Source organism: Sclerotinia sclerotiorum, genomic scaffold, assembly GCF_000146945.2.
Source record: "Sclerotinia sclerotiorum 1980 UF-70 scaffold_1 genomic scaffold, whole genome shotgun sequence".
Taxonomy (NCBI): domain Eukaryota; kingdom Fungi; phylum Ascomycota; class Leotiomycetes; order Helotiales; family Sclerotiniaceae; genus Sclerotinia; species Sclerotinia sclerotiorum.
The window spans coordinates 715,245-732,925 of record NW_001820835.1 but is presented as its reverse complement, the minus strand read 5'-3'; the positions used below and the strand labels follow the sequence as shown (position 1 = coordinate 732,925).

Sequence of the window (17,681 nt, the reverse complement as noted above, 5' to 3'; positions counted from 1 at the left end):
CTCTCGATAACTTTCTATCCACAAACAAATGACCAAACAGAACGTTTAAACCAAACAATGAAAGCCTATCTTCTTTGCTACATCAATTACAAACAAGACAATTGGGTTAAATTATTACCCTTGGTATAATTCGTATATAATACATCGGAAACAGAAACAACAAAAGTGACGCCAACTTATACTAACTTCGGGTTCAATCCATTAGTATACAAATCACTATTGCCACAAGATACAAATGCAAACGAAGCTATAAAAGATATTACGGAAATCAAGGAACTACAAGAACAACTTTCCTTGGATTTACAATTCATCGCTCTAAGAACAACATTGTACTACAATAAATCATGTAGTATAGGATCTACATTTAAAGAGAGGGATAAAGTTTATCTTATTCGAAGAAATATACAAACAAAACGATCAAGCGATAAACTAGATTACAAGAAACTAAAACCATTCAAAATCGACAAGGTAGTCGGATCAATCAACTACAGGTTAAAACTACTATACATCATAAATATCCACCCAGTATTCCATATATCCTTACTTGAACCAACATTACCAGAAACGCCCGACACACCAGTAACGGAAATCGAATTAGTCAATCCAAACGCTATATATAATATTGAAACAATACTAGATTGTAAATACATCAGAAACAAGATCAAATACCTGATCAAATAGTTGGATTACTCACATTCAGAAAACACTTGAAAGTTCAAGAAAGATCTTAGCTGCCCTGAGAAGTTGGAGGCATTTCACCAACGCTATCCGGATCTCTCCAAAAAGGACCCGAAGAATTCTGAAACGAAAAGGGGTCCGAGGGACTCAGGAAAGAAGAAGGATCGAAGTTATCCAACACATTCGAACTAGCGGCAATAGGCCCCAAGGAACCTGTAACCGCTTGCTCTCTCTCTCTTTCCACACACTCATTTTCCAACCTTTCCTTTTCTAACCGCTCCTCTTCCGCCTCAAACTCTTCCAAAGCCTCGATTGTATGAAGATCATACTGAAGCATCTTCCCGGCCTTTTAGCGCAAAACCTTTTGCTGCCTTCGAATCCTCATCCGACGAGCGAAAGCTTCTTGTTCTAGCTTCGCAGCAGCCTCTTCTTCTGCCTCAAGACGAGCTTCTTCACGTGCCACTCGAGCCCAGTTACCAACGGTATAACCATACACATTACAATCACTATTAGATATACTCCTAATGCACTCATCGCAACGAATGGCATTCGGAAGTACCCTGCATTCCAAATTCTTCTCAAAACAACGATTACACTTGAACGACATGATAACACCCTTTTCTTTTGTTCGAAAATAAATATTTTGGCGACTAGCGACGGATTTCGAAGTTCGAATAACACTCATATTAAGAGAAGAGGATGACGAAGAATTATAGGTTAGTGAAGTTATCACACTAATATAAACGCTTGGGACAAGCGCTAGACTAAAAAGGGGATAGTGTTACAACGATTTCGGATCTCATATCATGTGACCGATTATATAATCACATGGTCCCTTAGATCCCCTCGGTCTCTTGATCGAAAGGACCGAGGGGACCAAGGGGACGATTAGCATGAAGGTCTATATAACCAAGATGGATTTCCTTTGTATAGAGCTTCGTGTTCAAGATCAATCATTTAGTATACTCTACTATTAGTTACAAATTATATATCATTATTATCATTACTTTAAGTCCCTGCTTGACGTCTAGTTATAAACTACCTCGAGAGCCTAGAACACTTCCACATGATCTAGACGGCAAACCTCGTAACACCTATCTATCTATCCAACATATGAAAAAAAGTGTAGCCCACCACTATATTAACATGTGTGACGGAAATCCCTGCTTTCCTCCCACCCTTATTATATAAGAAACCTCAGGTACATTAACCATGTCTACACATGATACGATTACTCGAGATTAGTATGCGATTTAGGTGACCTGAGGATCAGATCCGGACAAGTACTAGGTATCAATGGTTATCGGTAAAGTAAGATCATTGGAGGAATAAATATGACTTCTTTTTGCCTAGCCATTGCGGCTAGGCCATTCATTTGTGTAAGGTCACGTACCCTAGGTTAGTCATGTGACGCGGCGTTTGATGATAGTCGTCGTAACATTTACTTGCTCAATCAATTCTTAAAAGAACCTAATAAGAACTTTAAAAGTATCAATTCTAAATATAATTCCGCTCATAAATAAATCCCTGCATACACTCACCTATCACACATCCACAACCACACCTTTACCAAAATCCTCCCCCTCCTCCTCTCGTCCTCTGCCCAAAATAACGCCTGAAAAAAAAGACCAAAAAACCAGACAATTAAACAATTGACCTACGCAGGGATCGAACCTGCAATCTCTTGATTCCGTACACCCAGAATTATTAATCCTGAGAAGTCGTAGTCAAGCGCCTTGCCATTGGGCCAGCAGGCCGTATTATTTGTTTGTTTGTATGAGTGGATTTGGGGTAATTATGTATTTATCCAGAATAGTCTAGTCGGTACAGGGGTGAACTTACTCCGTAGTGTAGTCAAACACCTCTTAACCATACCATGTCAAACATCTCATATAATCTCTCCTCCCTCACACCAAAAAATCACATCAATAAGTATTTGATTACAAATAGGTGGGTAGACATTGTATTTAAATCCTATGCTATCCTATTCCATTCCATTCCCGTTTCCCTAAAAAAGATGCCTATCCACCACTCCATCCATAATACAGTGGGTCAGTCAGACTACTGCCTAAAAAAAAAAGAAGACTGCGCTATTCGCATGCTGCAGGGTTATCTCAAAAGAAGAATGAAGAACAAAAAAAATAGATTTACAAAACATATAATATTGATTACAGGCGGAAAAAGGAAAAAAATTTGACTGTTAAAGTCCCGGTGATGATGGTATCTCAACTCGCTCTTCTCTTTCTTTCCCTCTTTTCTTCCTGTACTCTTCCTCTTTATGACGCAATTCAACATAAAATCACTAATGCTCAATTAGAGCCTCCATACGTCATAAAATCCTGCGTGAAGGTTTTCCTTCTAAGGTAAAAAAAAAAGTAAGTCAAGGAATGAGGGGGAGGTATATTAACAAATAGTGACTATCAAAGTCGTATGAGAAGAATTAGAAAATTGAAATATTCTTGTTCAAAGGAATGACGATTGTGGTTATTATTGTCCATAAGCTGCCCAGTGGCTATGAGCTTCTCGTAGAACTAAATTTGCGTTAGTAAATGTATTGGAAAATAGTATAATAGAATTCAATATACCATTTAAAGTGTTTCCCTGGCTAGCTCGATCTTCGCATGCAATTTGTAGCTCACCACCTTCCAAGAAAGCTAACACAACACTATTTGGTAATTCTTGCATATCAACATCAGGAATTTCAGGAGCTCTAAATTCACCAAGATGAAATCTTCGTGTTGCTCCTTTATCATTTGCACCGGCTGTGATGATTAGAAGCCCTTGAGTATCCAACACCATCGATCTACGCTTCCATAAAAGACTATCAGGGAATTGAACGTTGACATCACCAAGATCATTAGCAATGGTAGGTGAAGCTGCCAAGGATGGTTGGGGTGGAACAGATGAAGCTTCCTGACCAGGAAACACTGGAGGTTCCGATTCCTCACGGACCGTAGGTGAGATGGCATGTGCAATGGCTTTGCGACTTGAAGATAGAGATGAAGACATGCGCTTCATGATACGACTTGCACGACCAGACCTTTTGTCAGACTTATCATCATTTACAGGAGATGTTGAGCTAGCCGATGGCGGCGGAGAGAACTCGGAACGTTCAATGCTGCGACGACTGCTGACTGAAGAAGGGCGAGATCTCCGAGCAGGGGATATAATATCATTGGAAGAAGGTTGTGATGGCGACATAACGGCCGGAGAAGATGCGGAAGGTTCAATAACAGAAGAACGTCGGCGCTCAGAGAGCGAAGAACGTCGGTCGTTGATGAGGTCTTTGACCATTGCAATAGATGATCGCCTCTCATTATTAGTGTTTACGGTAGTTTTCGAGGACGTTGATAAACGCCTCTCGGTTATCGTGTCTTTCGGAGGACTAGAAACCGCCTTCTGGTGGTCTATGATCAGTGGTGATTCTTGTAACGCAAGAGCATTGGATTCCGAAGGATCTTTGCCAATTTCTGGCATTTGAGGAAATGGTTGATTAGGGTCTCGTATGATGCGAGCAGTTACCTGAACAGATTCAGGTCGAGATCGAGTCGTCTTGAGTTCGGAAGCGGGCGTAGGCTTCAACAAAGCAACTCTTTTCTGAATAGAACTTGCTCTTTCGCGCCCTCTAGAAATCTCTGGCGAACCCTCTCGTGAAGTACTAGGATTTGGTGTATTCTTATTTAAAGAATTTGTACGATCGGCAATGGAAGGAGCTCGTGATGGAACAAGAACAGTACTTCTTTTGACAGAAAAGAATGCAGGGGCTGCAGTTGGACTTGGCCCTAACGTTGATGGTGCTGCAGAAGACTCCGGTGCTAGATTTTGGAATTTCTCGAATGCTTTAATCCTGTTCGCAACACCAGACCCTACACTGATCTTTTTAGGGATAACCGGTGCGGCAGCAGGTTGCGCGTTTATACGATTTAAAAAGTTTGCTGAAGCTGACACAGGCCGAGAAACAGGTCGGTCACCACCAGGTCGCGCAGAGAGAGGTGAAGGATTCGCATTTGCTAATTGCAAAGGACTTGAGACAGTTCTTGAAAATTTTATCTCGTTCTGCGCGGGCTGAGGAAACAAAGGACTAATTGGAGATTTGGCCACCGACATGGGCTTTGCATCTTCAATTACAGCAGACTGCAGTTCATCCATTAGCTCGTCATCAGAGGAGAAGTTGTCCTCCGAAGTATGGCTACTCTTATCAAAACTAGTTCGAATTGGCTCAATACGGTGGACTTTCTTCTTTTGTGATAGAGTGTATCCAGGAGCGAAAGGACTCTCCAGCAAGCTTTTCTCGGATGATTTGAAGATAGGCTCGCTGGCAGAAGTCTGCAAAGGCTCAGATTGAGTATCTGCAATAGCATTTAAGTCTTGAGCACTAGACATGATAACTGGGGTTTCTGCCGATTCAGGTTTGACCTCAGATATCACATCAGATTCGGGATATTTTTCTTCGTTTGACACCGTGGTATCCGTTAAATTATCCTTTACTGTATCTTGGGAGACAGAATGGGTAACAACGGTAGCCATTTCCTCAGTGCCTTCGTCGGCTATTTCTGGAGTTTGCAGTGATATTCTTACAACTGGCCCCCTTTCAGTAGTTTCCGACGAATCAGCAGGGGAGAATTCTTCGGCCATGTTATCTTTGGTCATTGGCTTGTTAGACAGCTCTTCTTGGACAGTTTCATCTGTCAGCTCTGAAATAGAAGATGCCCTTGTTGATTCTGCTTTTTCTGAAGGCCCAACGGGGGATACTGGGTAGGAATCGGTTCTTGTAGCATCCGAGTCGTCCGTTTTTAGGGTGGAGTTGGTGTCAAGTATGATTGCGGATTTGTCTGCTTCGGCCATATTAGTTAGCAAAGCCAAGGTATCTTGAATTTCCTGCGGGGCGCCTTGTGATGTTGTTAGGCTTAGTGCGGAAGGTATCTCGAGATTTGCGGTGGACGCTGAGGACTTTGGAGAAGAGGGTGATGCTTGTGCAGGTGCGCCTGTACTCATCTGCCTTTTCCGCATTTCCATAGCCTTCATAAGTCTTGCCTTCTCTGGAGTAATTGTTGGGACCTTTGCACTGGGAGCAGCTGACTTCGTTGATAATGTTGATCGAACCGAGGCCCCGGAGCTGGTGTTGGGCCGTCCACCACTTGTGTGAGGGCGCGAAGGGAGAAGCGTGGGTAAGGTTCCATTTTCAGGAATAGAAGGTGGTGACAAACTCATACTGGGAGGCTCTCCAGAATCCTGCGAGCTTAAACTCGCTCGCCCCTTTTTCGATCCCCCCTTTGTAGATATTTTCAACCCCTGTGGAAGGGTTGACACAGGACGATAGGTAGAGGTTCCTCCAGCTGTGGTGGTTTTGCCTACATCGAGAGAAGGGCGAGGTCCAAGTCTGACTTTAGGTTTGCCGTTAAACTCGTAAGATGCGAGACTGTACAAATCAGGTCGTGCCGACTGAGATGATTTACGCGGTACTCCGTCGATTGTTGTAATAGGTGACGAAGATCCCAAATCAATTTCGCGCGGCTCCCTTGGAGGAGGCGGAGAAGTATCAAGATCGAAGCTCAAAGGTGCTTTATTCCGTGGAGGAGGAGGAGATGTTTCGAGAGTGTTGCCCCCTTCTGCAACCAAGGAAGAGAAAGTAAATGAATCTGGTAGATCGGATGGCAGGGTGGTCGGATCAACTGTTGGCTGGGTCCCAGATGTTGAGGTAATAGTTTGTGCGGTAGGGGGGCGCTCCTCCTGAACTGTGGATTGCCTTTTTATTCTAATATCCTCCTCCTCATCCTCTGCAATTTCCATTAAACGTCGTCGGCGCAATGAACTAGTCGAAGATGAGACCGATCCGGAGGCAGTATGTAGTGAGCATGCGGCAGAAAGAGTCGTATCACGGAGCTCTTTGGCCGTGGTTATTTCGAAAATAGTATGGTATGGAGCGAACTTTTCGGTAACAGCATTAAAATGAACCGTGACGCGAGCTATCAGGTTATCAGATTTTAGATTTCAAGGTGAAAATTTGAGATAGAGATCAACAAGGGGAACCCACCTTGAACCAACCTTGAACATCCATCTGGTACATATTTGATGACTACGTTCCGTCGCCTATATCGTAGAAACCCGAACAGCGGTGATGGTTCCTCATATTGTCCAATTTTATTTCTTATTTCCACAATTCCTCCGTTGCCACGGCCCAGCAACTCTATTTCGTCTCTCGAAGCATACTTTAGAAGGAACCTACAATACAGGCACAATATCAGTTCACCATATCACGGCACAAAGTGGACAACAAAAGATACAAGATATTGAATAAAAGCATACCATCCTCCCGGCTCAGCTACCGCAGCGTCGTATGCTTCTTTGACCGTGGCATCATCCAAGCCATTGAGCGACATTTCCTTGCGATCCTGCTCGAAATTTGTGGTGGATCAGGTAATTCTACCAAGCTTCCAGTGTTAAACATTCGACTCAGGGGTAATCGTATCTGTACATGATATATCGTAATGCAGCTTCGTCCGCAAGCCCGCAGAACGAATCGCAATCGGCAGCCCAGATAATTGGCAGATTCCCAAAATGCCCCCAAAATTTCGGAAGCAAGGAAAGCAAAAGGAAGGAATTGAAGCCGCTGTAAGGCGTGTAAGGGACTTTGAAGCAAGTAGAGTGATTATCGGAAATTATTAGTAAAAAAGCTTCCAGAATGCGACAAAGTCAGAATTCGGGGGGTTGTTAAGTTGTTCTGGCGTCTGCGCTTAAAATGGCTAAAAGCTTCTAGTCGCGAATTGAAGATCTTAAGGAATTTAGGAATTAATAGTAAGGAATTCCCTTTTGAGTATATAAAACCTAGGTCCAACAGGTCATGTGTAAATGGGATCACGATTATGATGTCGTCGATGACTTTATAAGATTCAATAATGCAACAATTCCCCTTTTCACAACTGAAATTTCCCCCCGCCTTTCCGATAAGTATTTCTCTGCTTTATCTGGGGATTGTTATTCACGCCACTGAGAGTATGACAGTGTTCACCGGGAGGTGCGGTGCTTTCCTCTCGCACAGATGAAGCAAATTGACCAATCATTTGGATCTGATTTCGATGAAGTCTTCAATGACACCTTGCACGTCTTCTGAAATGGGATGAATGATAAATTGGTTGATCGTACTCTTTACTCTGAATGGGTACCTACCAATTTTCTGAATCGACTATCATGATCAGACTGGTCGAATGGTAGATTGGTAGATTGGTATATTGCTTCTTGCCTGTTCATTAAGCTACTACCTAGTACTGGTACAAGACCACAACCATCGGATCATTCACAAGTTATTTTAACCTCGCTCACTATCCACTATCCACTGTCCACTATCCACCACACTGCACTATCCACTTACAACTACTCTGTACAGTCCCTGGTGTACCTACTAATAACACAAACCTCACCCTATTCAATCTTAGTGATTATTTCAAATCACCGATAACCACGTTATTTCCACGAGAACCCCTGCAGTTAATGATCGACAACTCGGTAATTGTGTCATTTCTCGGTTGGTCCACATCTGTCTATCTGCAACTTTTAAAATAACATCATTTTGGCTGTTGTCCGGCTTGACAACTTGACTACGAGATCTAATTATCTACCGGGTACTAGGGAGGAAGGATATACAAAAGTCCCTCATCCAGCAAGCTTCGCTTTCAATTTCAATGGTGGGATGTTAAAAGTGCTTGTGCGATGTTGCGACAAGTATGCGGGATCCCCTTTTTGTAATATTGTGCCAAAGCGTTGCTAATACATCCATCAGCTGAAGAACGTTGCGGGAACACCGGTCGAATGCTAATGATATGCTACGCACAAAAATCTCAAATGTCAGAAGACCTTGCAATGTCTCTTATACGTTCAGTATTTCTGCAAGCTATGGCATTGGAGCAATATCTTACAAAAATTTGAATGGTACCGTCGTTACAATCACCATCATCCCCACCTGGCTCGACGGGCATCTTCATAAGCAGCCTCACTGCGATCTGCCCATTCAACCTCGGGGTCGATGCGTGATTCGTGTGGATGGTACACTTCCTTAAACCCTGTGAAAGTACATTTTCCCGCAAAATCACACGTGAACGTGCCAGAAAGCGACTTTTCCTTATCGTTAAAAGTGATGCTTTCCAATCTTTTATCAGAGCCAAGCTGAATCTCTCCTTCACCAGTCTCCTCCCCACGCCACCGGTACTGCCAAGTGGGTTGCCGAGCCGAAGGCTTATCGTTAGCTCCTAGAAAAAATGCGCTTTCTCTGCAGCTATTCGGATCATTACCATTGGCATCATATTGAGGGATATCGCTCATCAAAATGTCTCCATCTTCATCCATGTAAGCATCTTCTCGTTTCCTCTTACCACGCTGCGAACGTGGTATAGGGATGGGCCTTTCAAATCGCATGATTCCCTAATGATTAGATCAGTCTGTGGACACAAGAAATGAGTGCATGATCACGAAATACCTCTACAACTATAAAGTGAAACATTGCAAACATTTGTTGTCTACCGTTCTTGTTCTCGACATAAATATCAAGAGTAAGCTCCGAGTCTTTTTCTCCCCACTCGTCCTCAATATTTGGGCATTCGATTACATAGGAACCTCGAACATCCCATGTCCCTTCTGATTTGGTAGCATCTGAAATAGTTCGGGAACCGCTGGCCGACGTCCGTGCTCTTTTTGTAGCTGGCAGTTTGACATCGTCTCCATCTTCATCACCATCTGAAAAAAGGTTTGGGTGAGTGCTAGTACTTGGTGCAGTCTTTCTAGCTGTAAATAGTCCTGGTCGTGGGGTAACTGGTCCTGGGCGTGTAAAATGAGAATCACTGTCGCCAAATAAATCATCATGAATGGCTGTGCTTGGCGCATTTTTCCTAGCTTTCTGTCTCTTTCGCGGCAATGGTAGGATTGGGCGTGCGGCATGAGTTGCCGTTTCGCCAAACAAATTATCATGCGTCCCTGTACTTTGCGCAGATTTTCTGGCTGTCTGCTTTGTTGGACCTCCAAGGGGCTCCTAAGATAGGAAAGACTTAGCTCTGTATTTTATAAAAATGAATCTATCGACGATAGCATGGTATTTTGTGGAAGCCAAACACCTTATGTAAAACGACTCAATGCAGAAGGATGGGAATATGACAAAGATGAAGCAAAGCCATGCTAGTCAAAATGGAGGTATCTTCGAATTTGCACACTGATGCGAATATGACTAATAGGACGTTCATATGAAAGTCCTTGCAAAATAAGCTAGCCAAATGTCCAATCTCAGCTCAGAAATTGGAACAAAACCAAAACTTGCAAATTCAAAGAACTTTGGCGGTGATACCATTTTAGAAGGACCAACCTTGGATGTTTGTTTCTCTCTAACTTTTGGCATGTCTTCCTTAGGCCGAGCTGCTGGCCGCTCAATCTCACGCATTTGATTCCAGACAGCATCTCTGCTTCTTCCTATGACGATCCAACGATCTGGAGAAGGCCGTATGTTGCCGACCCAAGGGGCATCCACCGATACAGACTCCAATCCCATCTTATCAGCAGCTGCAGCTAAGGCGGCTCGATGTTCAGTTTTGAGAATGACAATATCCAGATTTGCTGGGCGGCCTGTGGCAGTTTTCGGAAATTCTTCACTGAGGTATTTCTCTGGATTTGCTTCAGCCTTCTCCTCGGCCGTTTTTAATTTTTTCCATCCACCATCTCTCGCAATTTTATTTTGTTTCTTAAAGTCTTTGTTCAATTGGGATTCTGCAGTCTTAAGTTCCGGGATCATTTTCGCTTTTGCTTCCCTCAACCTCAACTGCAAATCGGCGATTGATCCAGACTGGTTTAGTCCTCTAAAAGCGCATTGAGCTCTCCACCATCCTGCTGGCTTTGTTTCAATACCTTTAGTATTACCTGGCTTGGGGCTCTTTGAGGGTAGCAGTTTTTCAGCGTGGGGATCGTAAGGGTAGCCATCTTTATGTAGTCCTTCTCCGCTACATGTGTAGGTGACAGATTTGAATTTGTGCTCGAATGGTAGAATGACAATAGGATGCAAGTCTACCATGATGCTGGAGAATTGGTTGGTTTGATTATTTTGATGATTTTACCCGATGGCTAGTGTGCTTCGTGTCGGTATTAAACGTCGAAATATTGCTGCGAAAACTTGAGTATGAATAACAGAAATTAAATGATATCAGTGACCCTAACTGAACCTAGAAGACTTGAATCTTAGTATTAGGATGCTCAGAAAATGTACAAAGAATTAAGAAGAAAAAATAAATAAAATTGTTACTATTATTGCATGTGAGTACTAGGTATTGTATGGAAACCACGCGTTTTGGGTTCGGCAGCCTGACGTCGTTGACCAGCCCAGCCTTGCCGCTAGCGCGTGATCTTAGCGTGGCGGGCACCAAAAATTCATCAGGCCCGCCCAGCTAGAAGGCAAAGATATATTAGCATCAACAAATTGAATTCAGACTGGTACGCGATAGTTCACACGATATTGCCCTCCTTTCTCTTACGAATATAAAATATAAGATTTCGCAAAGATGGTTGAATTAACAGAAGTTGAGGATGAGTCCTTTGAGCAAAAGCAAGCCGGTCCATCTGAGGATGATTACTACACTGATACTGGTTAGTCTTACCGTTGACTTTGATGACCTCTACGTTTAGCTAATATACGTGTAATTCCAGATTCTGAGATCTCCTCCGACGAAGAGGACAATGTCGCAGACGAGGAGACCTTCGCAGATCGCATAAGTGCCCTGAAAGATATAGTACCTGCGTCAACTCGATCTTATATTTCCAGCAAGGTGGATACAACGACAAGCTGGATCAAATCGAGTTTAATGTTTGGAGGCAAGACTTTATGGGTTGTGAGCACAAGTGCTTTGTTACTGGGAGTTCCCTGGGCATTGGCATTTGTGGAGGAGCAGCAGGTAGTTGAAATGGAGAAGGAGATGAAGATGAGAGAGATGGGTGGAGAGGTATGTCATCCCAGCCCATTGCACACAGATTTGGTTTTGATACTCATACTAACATTTACTTGCGATAGTTACTTTCCTCGGGCACAGACACAGCAGGACAGTTGAACGCACAGCTCGGCGCACAACAAGGGAAGCCAGCATTGTAATGAATGAATCTGCGACGATACGATACAAAGGAATGGGCCCAATGGATGGAGATACGATAGCATTGTACATCAGTGAGTGGCTTTTGAGGGGGTTGCATGATTCAAAAGGTTTATGGCCACAAAACATGTGTTGTATTTCTAGTTCTTCTCACCTCATGAACAAATAATTTCTTCAGTAAATAGTCGAGCATATTTACAAGATCCAGTTCAATGTCAAATTCAATATTCAAGGTTCAAGCCGTCAAAGCTTTTAAATTTTTCCCAGGTTTATCGCTTTAGCCGCCACTCTCCGTTATCATGAATCTGCTAGGATCATATCCTGGTGTTGGAGTTGATATCATGGGTCCACTCCGCCATAATATGCGTTTCAGCAATTCCATTATTGTACTCATAAGTGAATATTTAGCCTTCAATCTCTATCCCTCAACTCACAAACCGCAGCACTTTCTCTCATTTCTTCTTGACCTACGAGGTTGAATCTGCAAAATGTCGAGAACACCATTATTCTTGAACTTCGGTGGAGATTCAAAACGAAACCGTCAAATGTCTTGGTTATTGGCAAGCTCATCCAGAAGGAAAGAGCGGAGGTAAACCTAACATTTTGTTTGTTGATCGATAGGGGCTGACAATGAAAACAAGGTGGCCTTTGGTTTTGAGATTTTGGAAGGGTTCCATCCATTCCGGTACGACCTTACGCATACATCAAAGTCCGGAGACGAAACTAACCAATGATCTATACAGAGGTCCTCTGGCCGGTTGCCATTCTCTCTGCTATATCTGCTATTGTTGTATATTTGAACCAGCACATCAGCAGTGATGTTACGCTTCCAACCAGTATTGTAAGTGCTCTCCTCCCATCTGCGACTAGAAAGCGGAATCTAACTAAAGCAAGGTCCCTTCACTATCCATTGTCGTGGGTCTAGAACTCGTTTTCCGCAATCAAACAGCATATAATCGTTTTTGGACCGGCAGATGCCATTTCAGCACCCTCACAACTTCAATTAGATGTCTCACGCGACATCTACTTGTACTTGTGCCGGCACCCGCTCCGCCCGATTATCAATACGATTCATCATCTACACAGGAGGACAGTACAAACAGTTCAGCATATAAGGATTATGATGGTGCGGCAGATGTAAATCATCAACCACTATCCAAAGCGCTCACAGCAAAGACGATTGAAACAGTAAAGATTATGATTGCGATGCTCTATACAGTGAAGAACCATTTGCGAGCAGATTGGGGTGTGGAGCTTAGTGCTGGAACGACGTTAACGGAAGACGGTGAGTTTTTCTGGCCGGAGGAATACAAGGAATTGTTACCGCAAGGCTTTAAAGGCCATGAACACATGGGATTGGGCTTGACATTACAGTTGGCTACGTACGTCGAGAAATTTATCAACATTGGTTGTAATCTGTGAGTCACAACCATTGAAGTTCTCATTTTCAGTACCTATCTAACGAACATTTTACACTCAGGAATTGGTTTAATAATTCTTCTTCGTCAAATATGCTTCAAGAACTGAATCAGTTCATTTCCGCATATGGAAGCATGGAGGTAATTCGACTCGCGCCTACGCCCGTTGCACATCTCATCCATTCCAAGCAAACACTTGCGCTCTTCTGTTGCATTTTACCGTTTGCGATGGCGGCTGAGATTGGCTGGTGGACAGTGCCCCTCGTCGCATTTGTAGCCTTTGCTCTTTACGGTATCGAAGGAATCGCTCAGTGGCACGAGGATCCGTTTGGAAGGGACAAGATCGATATAAATATGGACGACATTGTGGATGACGCCAGAAGGGAAATTGAAGTAATGTTGGAAGCCTGGAAAACTCAAGGGCTAAATGGAAAAGGGCTTTTCACACCGAACTTGAGTGCACCATTTACGCCAAGAGCGGAATATGGTACTCTAGGCTGAAATACGTACAAGAGACAGTAGGTTTGGACATAAAGGGAGGATATGAAATTGAGTTTTACATCCATGTTTGCTTCACCAGCGGGTGCGTGGATTTATAAAATCATTCCGAAGTTTTTGATATCCCATGATTATTTCAATCTACAAATGATTCTATTCCAATCGAATAATCTCATTGTTTGATATACATTTGGATGTTGTGATCAGGCCTTAAAGTGTGCAAATAGATATTGGAGAAGTATCAATGTAGACTTTATCCTTCGAGTCCGTTCACCCGCTGGTGGTTGTTCGCTACAAGCATTTGCGGGATGGCAGATGCCCTATTTTGTACCATCTGGTTTCTGGTACACCAAGAATGAGGTAGATGATATTCGAGGTTATGATTGTTATTTTGGAGTTTATTTCATTTGAGGGATCTTTTTGGGGCACCATTCCCTTCCCAGATTTGTCATCTAGAAAGCCCGCAGGGTTTAGAAGTTTCTTGAATATTACGAGTAAAGTTCCGTATTGCAGTTATTTATAAGCTATTGTGCTCTATCTCGTTTGGTAAGCCGAGACTTTTAAAATCGGTTAGTTGATATGCTGCTGATGATCTCATAAGCATCCTCGCATTCGCTTGGCCCACTCCTGGAGGTTATATTTTCTAAATCCGGGTTGAGGTGCGGTAGGTACGTACATGACAAAGCTACATGCGTCTAGATATCGCTTAATTGTCTGTATTGCGTTTGGACAGAGTAAGTCATTGGTCAATTAGATAGTATGTTGATTCATATTGAAATGCTTTTTCTGACTATGTTATAGGAATGGAAGTTTAATAATCAAGGCTGATTTACATGGCTCTGTTTTTATATAAAAGGTTCATTGCGCTCTGTAGAATTCGAAGTGAGAGTCTACCTACCTATGAGACTTTGAGCAAAACAACATGTCCCGAGAAATCATGCGTGCAATTGGTAAGTTGACAAAAACTGTTATACTTACTTGAGTGTGTTGTCTTAGTGAGTAATATGACTTACGAAATACATACAGATATTGAGAATGGGAGCGGACCAATTTCGAGTCTTTTTCTAAACGACAATGTTCCTAAACCCATACCTTCTACATCTCAGGCTCTGGTTAAGATTCATTCTTTTGGTCTTAATCGGATGGACTTGATGCAACGTGAGGGGAAATATAATGTGCCCCCGCAAGCGGGAAAGATTCTAGGTGTGGAATTTTCGGGAGTGATCGAGGAACTTGGGGATGGAGATGTAGGGGATTTTAAGATTGGGGATGAAGTTTTTGGACTCGCGTATGGAGGTATGATGTTTCATTTGTATGACTTTCTAGATACTGATGGTTGGACGAAATAGGAGCATATGCGGAATATCTGGCATCATCGACGAAGATGCTCATTCATAAACCAGCTGAGATGCCTTGGTCTGTAGCTGCTGGAATCCCTGAGGTATCTATTATTGTCTCTGTGTAATCAAAGCTAAGTCTAACAAGATACCAGACATGGATAACGGCAACTCAAGCTTTGCACCTCGTAGGATGTTTCAAACCAGGAGATAATGTCCTCTGGCACGCTGGAGCATCCGCTGTATCCATTGCTGGAATTCAATTATCTAAAGCTGCTGGCGCCAACAAGATATTCGTGACAGCCGGTTCTGATGAGAAGATAGCGTTCTGTAAGAGCTTGGGGGCTACACATGGCTTTAATTACCATACGGAGAATTGGGTCCAAGAAGTGCTAGATGCGACTGATGGACATGGAGCCGATGTAATTGTTGATTTTATTGGCAAGAACTACGCTCAGGGAAATCTTGAAGTAGCAGCTATGGATGGAAGGATTGTCCAACTGGCTAGTCTTAGCGGGTACAAACTTGATGGCTTGGATATTGGCCCGCTTGAAAATAAGCGTTTGCGATGGGAGGGCAGTAGATTGAGAAGTAGACCTTTGGAATACCAAGGCAAACTGAGAGATGTGCTGGCTGAAAGTGCGCTGCAAAAATTCGCTGATGGAACTTTTCAGGTTCCTATCGAGAGGGTTTTCTCTTGGAAGGATATTAGGCAGGCACACACATTGATGGAAAGCAACCAATCGAAGGGGAAGATTATCTGCATGGTCAATTGATGACGTAATTAGGCGCAATAATATTGGTGGTACAACAGGTAGTCTGCTGGGACCGCGATGAATTGTACTCCGGCCATTTGACGCGTTGTATGGCATTGACGTATAATAAATCCATGAAGAAACTCTTCTATCGATAAAAGAATGTCACTTTCTGAGAGCACTACTTAAATGCCTTTGAGAAAAACTTGGCGAAAATACACTCCAGGCAGAAGACCGATTTATCAAACATGCAATACAAATGCAATTGCGATGTAAGTTTGACGACAGCAAAGAAGTGGGGCTCTAGGCTCAGACTATATTTTAGCTCCGTACACCCTGAACCTTCACTAATTTCAATCTTCACCTCACCTCACTCACGCACCGCAAAGGGAGCGATTGTTGAAAGTTCCTAATTCCAATAGAATCACAATTACCATTCCCTTCCCCGCTAATCAAGAATTCTTCATTTCACCTTGACGCAAAAATCACGTCGCCAACAGCTCATAATGCTGCCAAGATTCACCGAACGCCAAATTCGTAATGAATACTGCCCGTCAAGGAAATGAAAATCATTCGATATCGGAGTTCAGGGCAACATCCACCCAGTAAGCTGGGATGGATTCTGGAAATGAGAAAATGAATCAAGTGTCATCTCATGTTCTCGGACTCCCTGGCCAGCTCCATAATGATCAATACCGCGCCTCAAATGGAAACCAAACTGGGTGAAACGACCCCCGTTGATTCCTTGAAAACCAACTGAAGCATAAATTTTGTAGCTCGGTTATGGTGCTACAGTATCAAGCAAAAACGACGTTGTCCGTCTGATGCCCTCTTAACTCCATTTGCAACCTCCAATCCATCTTTGCTCTGACGTATACTTCTGTTCTCCTCGGTATCTAGAGTGGATTCATGCGTAATGCTCAATTGCATTGCAATTTCTATTTCTTCTTGAATCATCTCATCCAATGTTTGAAGTCGGCCTGAGAAAGGCTCGACTGGAAATTGTACTGGTTCAGATGAGTGTCGAGATTCTCTACGTGGATTTGAGACCTCTTTGTGCAAATTCGTCGCAACTAAATCTGACGTAGGTGAAGCCCTCTGCAATTGCACCTTTCTAGGCACTGATTGGGATTTTTCTGATTCTTTCTGCAATATGTGCGAGTGTCCGCTTAATGTGGACGCTTTCGAGGAGTGTCCGGCCAATGCTCGTGCTGATAATTTGGCCCTTGCCTTCTTGTCCGTGAGTTTTTGTCTTAGTTGTCTCCGGTGCTCTACTCTTCGTTGTATTGTCAGGATCCCCCAATCTATGGCTCTCTTGTCATTTGTAGTGTTTGGTCGGTCTCTATCTGCAACATTATGCCTTGGGCGCGATTGCTCTCTGGGTTTAATGATCTTTGGTGGTTCGTCTGATTTGGAAAGAGGTTGTTGGCATGGTGATTCTGTTATTTCTTTCTGTCGATATCCAGTTTCTGCTTGGTCCGATTTCTGATTTATTTGAACAACAATGGCTTCATTTTTATCCAAAGCTTCGTCATCCTTTTTCATACGTGAAATCCCCACTTTCTTACCAGGAAATTCCTCAGCTGGCCCTAAATTCATTGTCAGAACTCACCCTATTCAATGACCCTTCTCCACTCACAGAATTGACGCCAAAAGCATTGATCTGCTTCATAAAATGCCTTTTCTGTGCTGGCTCTGACATATCCTCGACTGTATTTTCTATAGCAAATCTGGTATAGTCGTGTTGCTTTCTCTTTCGTGTAGGCAGGCTTGAAACTTTGATCACTGACGAGCTTGGCTATCATAAAGTCTCCGCACGATATATAAACCATAACGAAAGAGCAATTGAAGTGGTCTTATAGCGATTTGTTTATTGTGTTTGAC

General features: G+C 43.1%; 7 protein-coding genes and 1 non-coding gene across 8 annotated transcripts; 3 read left to right on the top strand and 5 right to left on the bottom strand.

The window, feature by feature from the left end:
* Positions 1–727: 727 nt before the first annotated feature.
* SS1G_00285 (hypothetical protein) lies at positions 728–1,363 on the bottom strand (the record flags this gene model as incomplete). The annotated part of the gene is made up of 2 exons (XM_001598149.1): positions 728–1,006; positions 1,160–1,363. 2 exons carry the CDS (start codon positions 1,361–1,363, stop codon positions 728–730), a joined length of 483 nt encoding a protein of 160 aa, XP_001598199.1.
* A 968-nt stretch (positions 1,364–2,331) lies between these two features.
* Positions 2,332–2,435, bottom strand: SS1G_14657. Its single transcript has one exon. It is a non-coding gene; the product is annotated as a tRNA-Arg (tRNA).
* A 730-nt stretch (positions 2,436–3,165) lies between these two features.
* Positions 3,166–7,739, bottom strand: SS1G_00284 (hypothetical protein; the record flags this gene model as incomplete). Its single annotated transcript, XM_001598148.1, has 5 exons — positions 3,166–3,209; positions 3,264–6,644; positions 6,713–6,900; positions 6,985–7,070; positions 7,662–7,739. 5 exons carry the CDS (start codon positions 7,737–7,739, stop codon positions 3,166–3,168), a joined length of 3,777 nt encoding a protein of 1,258 aa, XP_001598198.1.
* A 615-nt stretch (positions 7,740–8,354) lies between these two features.
* On the bottom strand, positions 8,355–10,723 carry SS1G_00283 (predicted protein; the record flags this gene model as incomplete). The annotated part of the gene is made up of 4 exons (XM_001598147.1): positions 8,355–8,439; positions 8,636–9,093; positions 9,149–9,697; positions 10,025–10,723. The coding sequence occupies 4 exons, from the start codon at positions 10,721–10,723 to the stop codon at positions 8,355–8,357; spliced, it is 1,791 nt and encodes a 596-aa protein (XP_001598197.1).
* A 484-nt stretch (positions 10,724–11,207) lies between these two features.
* On the top strand, positions 11,208–11,791 carry SS1G_00282 (hypothetical protein; the record flags this gene model as incomplete). Its single annotated transcript, XM_001598146.1, has 3 exons — positions 11,208–11,292; positions 11,353–11,645; positions 11,714–11,791. The coding sequence occupies 3 exons, from the start codon at positions 11,208–11,210 to the stop codon at positions 11,789–11,791; spliced, it is 456 nt and encodes a 151-aa protein (XP_001598196.1).
* A 1,195-nt stretch (positions 11,792–12,986) lies between these two features.
* SS1G_00281 (hypothetical protein) lies at positions 12,987–13,708 on the top strand (the record flags this gene model as incomplete). The annotated part of the gene is made up of 2 exons (XM_001598145.1): positions 12,987–13,207; positions 13,270–13,708. The coding sequence occupies 2 exons, from the start codon at positions 12,987–12,989 to the stop codon at positions 13,706–13,708; spliced, it is 660 nt and encodes a 219-aa protein (XP_001598195.1).
* A 919-nt stretch (positions 13,709–14,627) lies between these two features.
* On the top strand, positions 14,628–15,818 carry SS1G_00280 (hypothetical protein; the record flags this gene model as incomplete). The annotated part of the gene is made up of 4 exons (XM_001598144.1): positions 14,628–14,655; positions 14,732–15,001; positions 15,055–15,146; positions 15,198–15,818. 4 exons carry the CDS (start codon positions 14,628–14,630, stop codon positions 15,816–15,818), a joined length of 1,011 nt encoding a protein of 336 aa, XP_001598194.1.
* Positions 15,819–16,586: 768 nt separating this feature from the next.
* On the bottom strand, positions 16,587–17,629 carry SS1G_00279 (predicted protein; the record flags this gene model as incomplete). The annotated part of the gene is made up of 2 exons (XM_001598143.1): positions 16,587–17,386; positions 17,437–17,629. 2 exons carry the CDS (start codon positions 17,627–17,629, stop codon positions 16,587–16,589), a joined length of 993 nt encoding a protein of 330 aa, XP_001598193.1.
* Between the last annotated feature and the right edge of the window lie 52 nt (positions 17,630–17,681).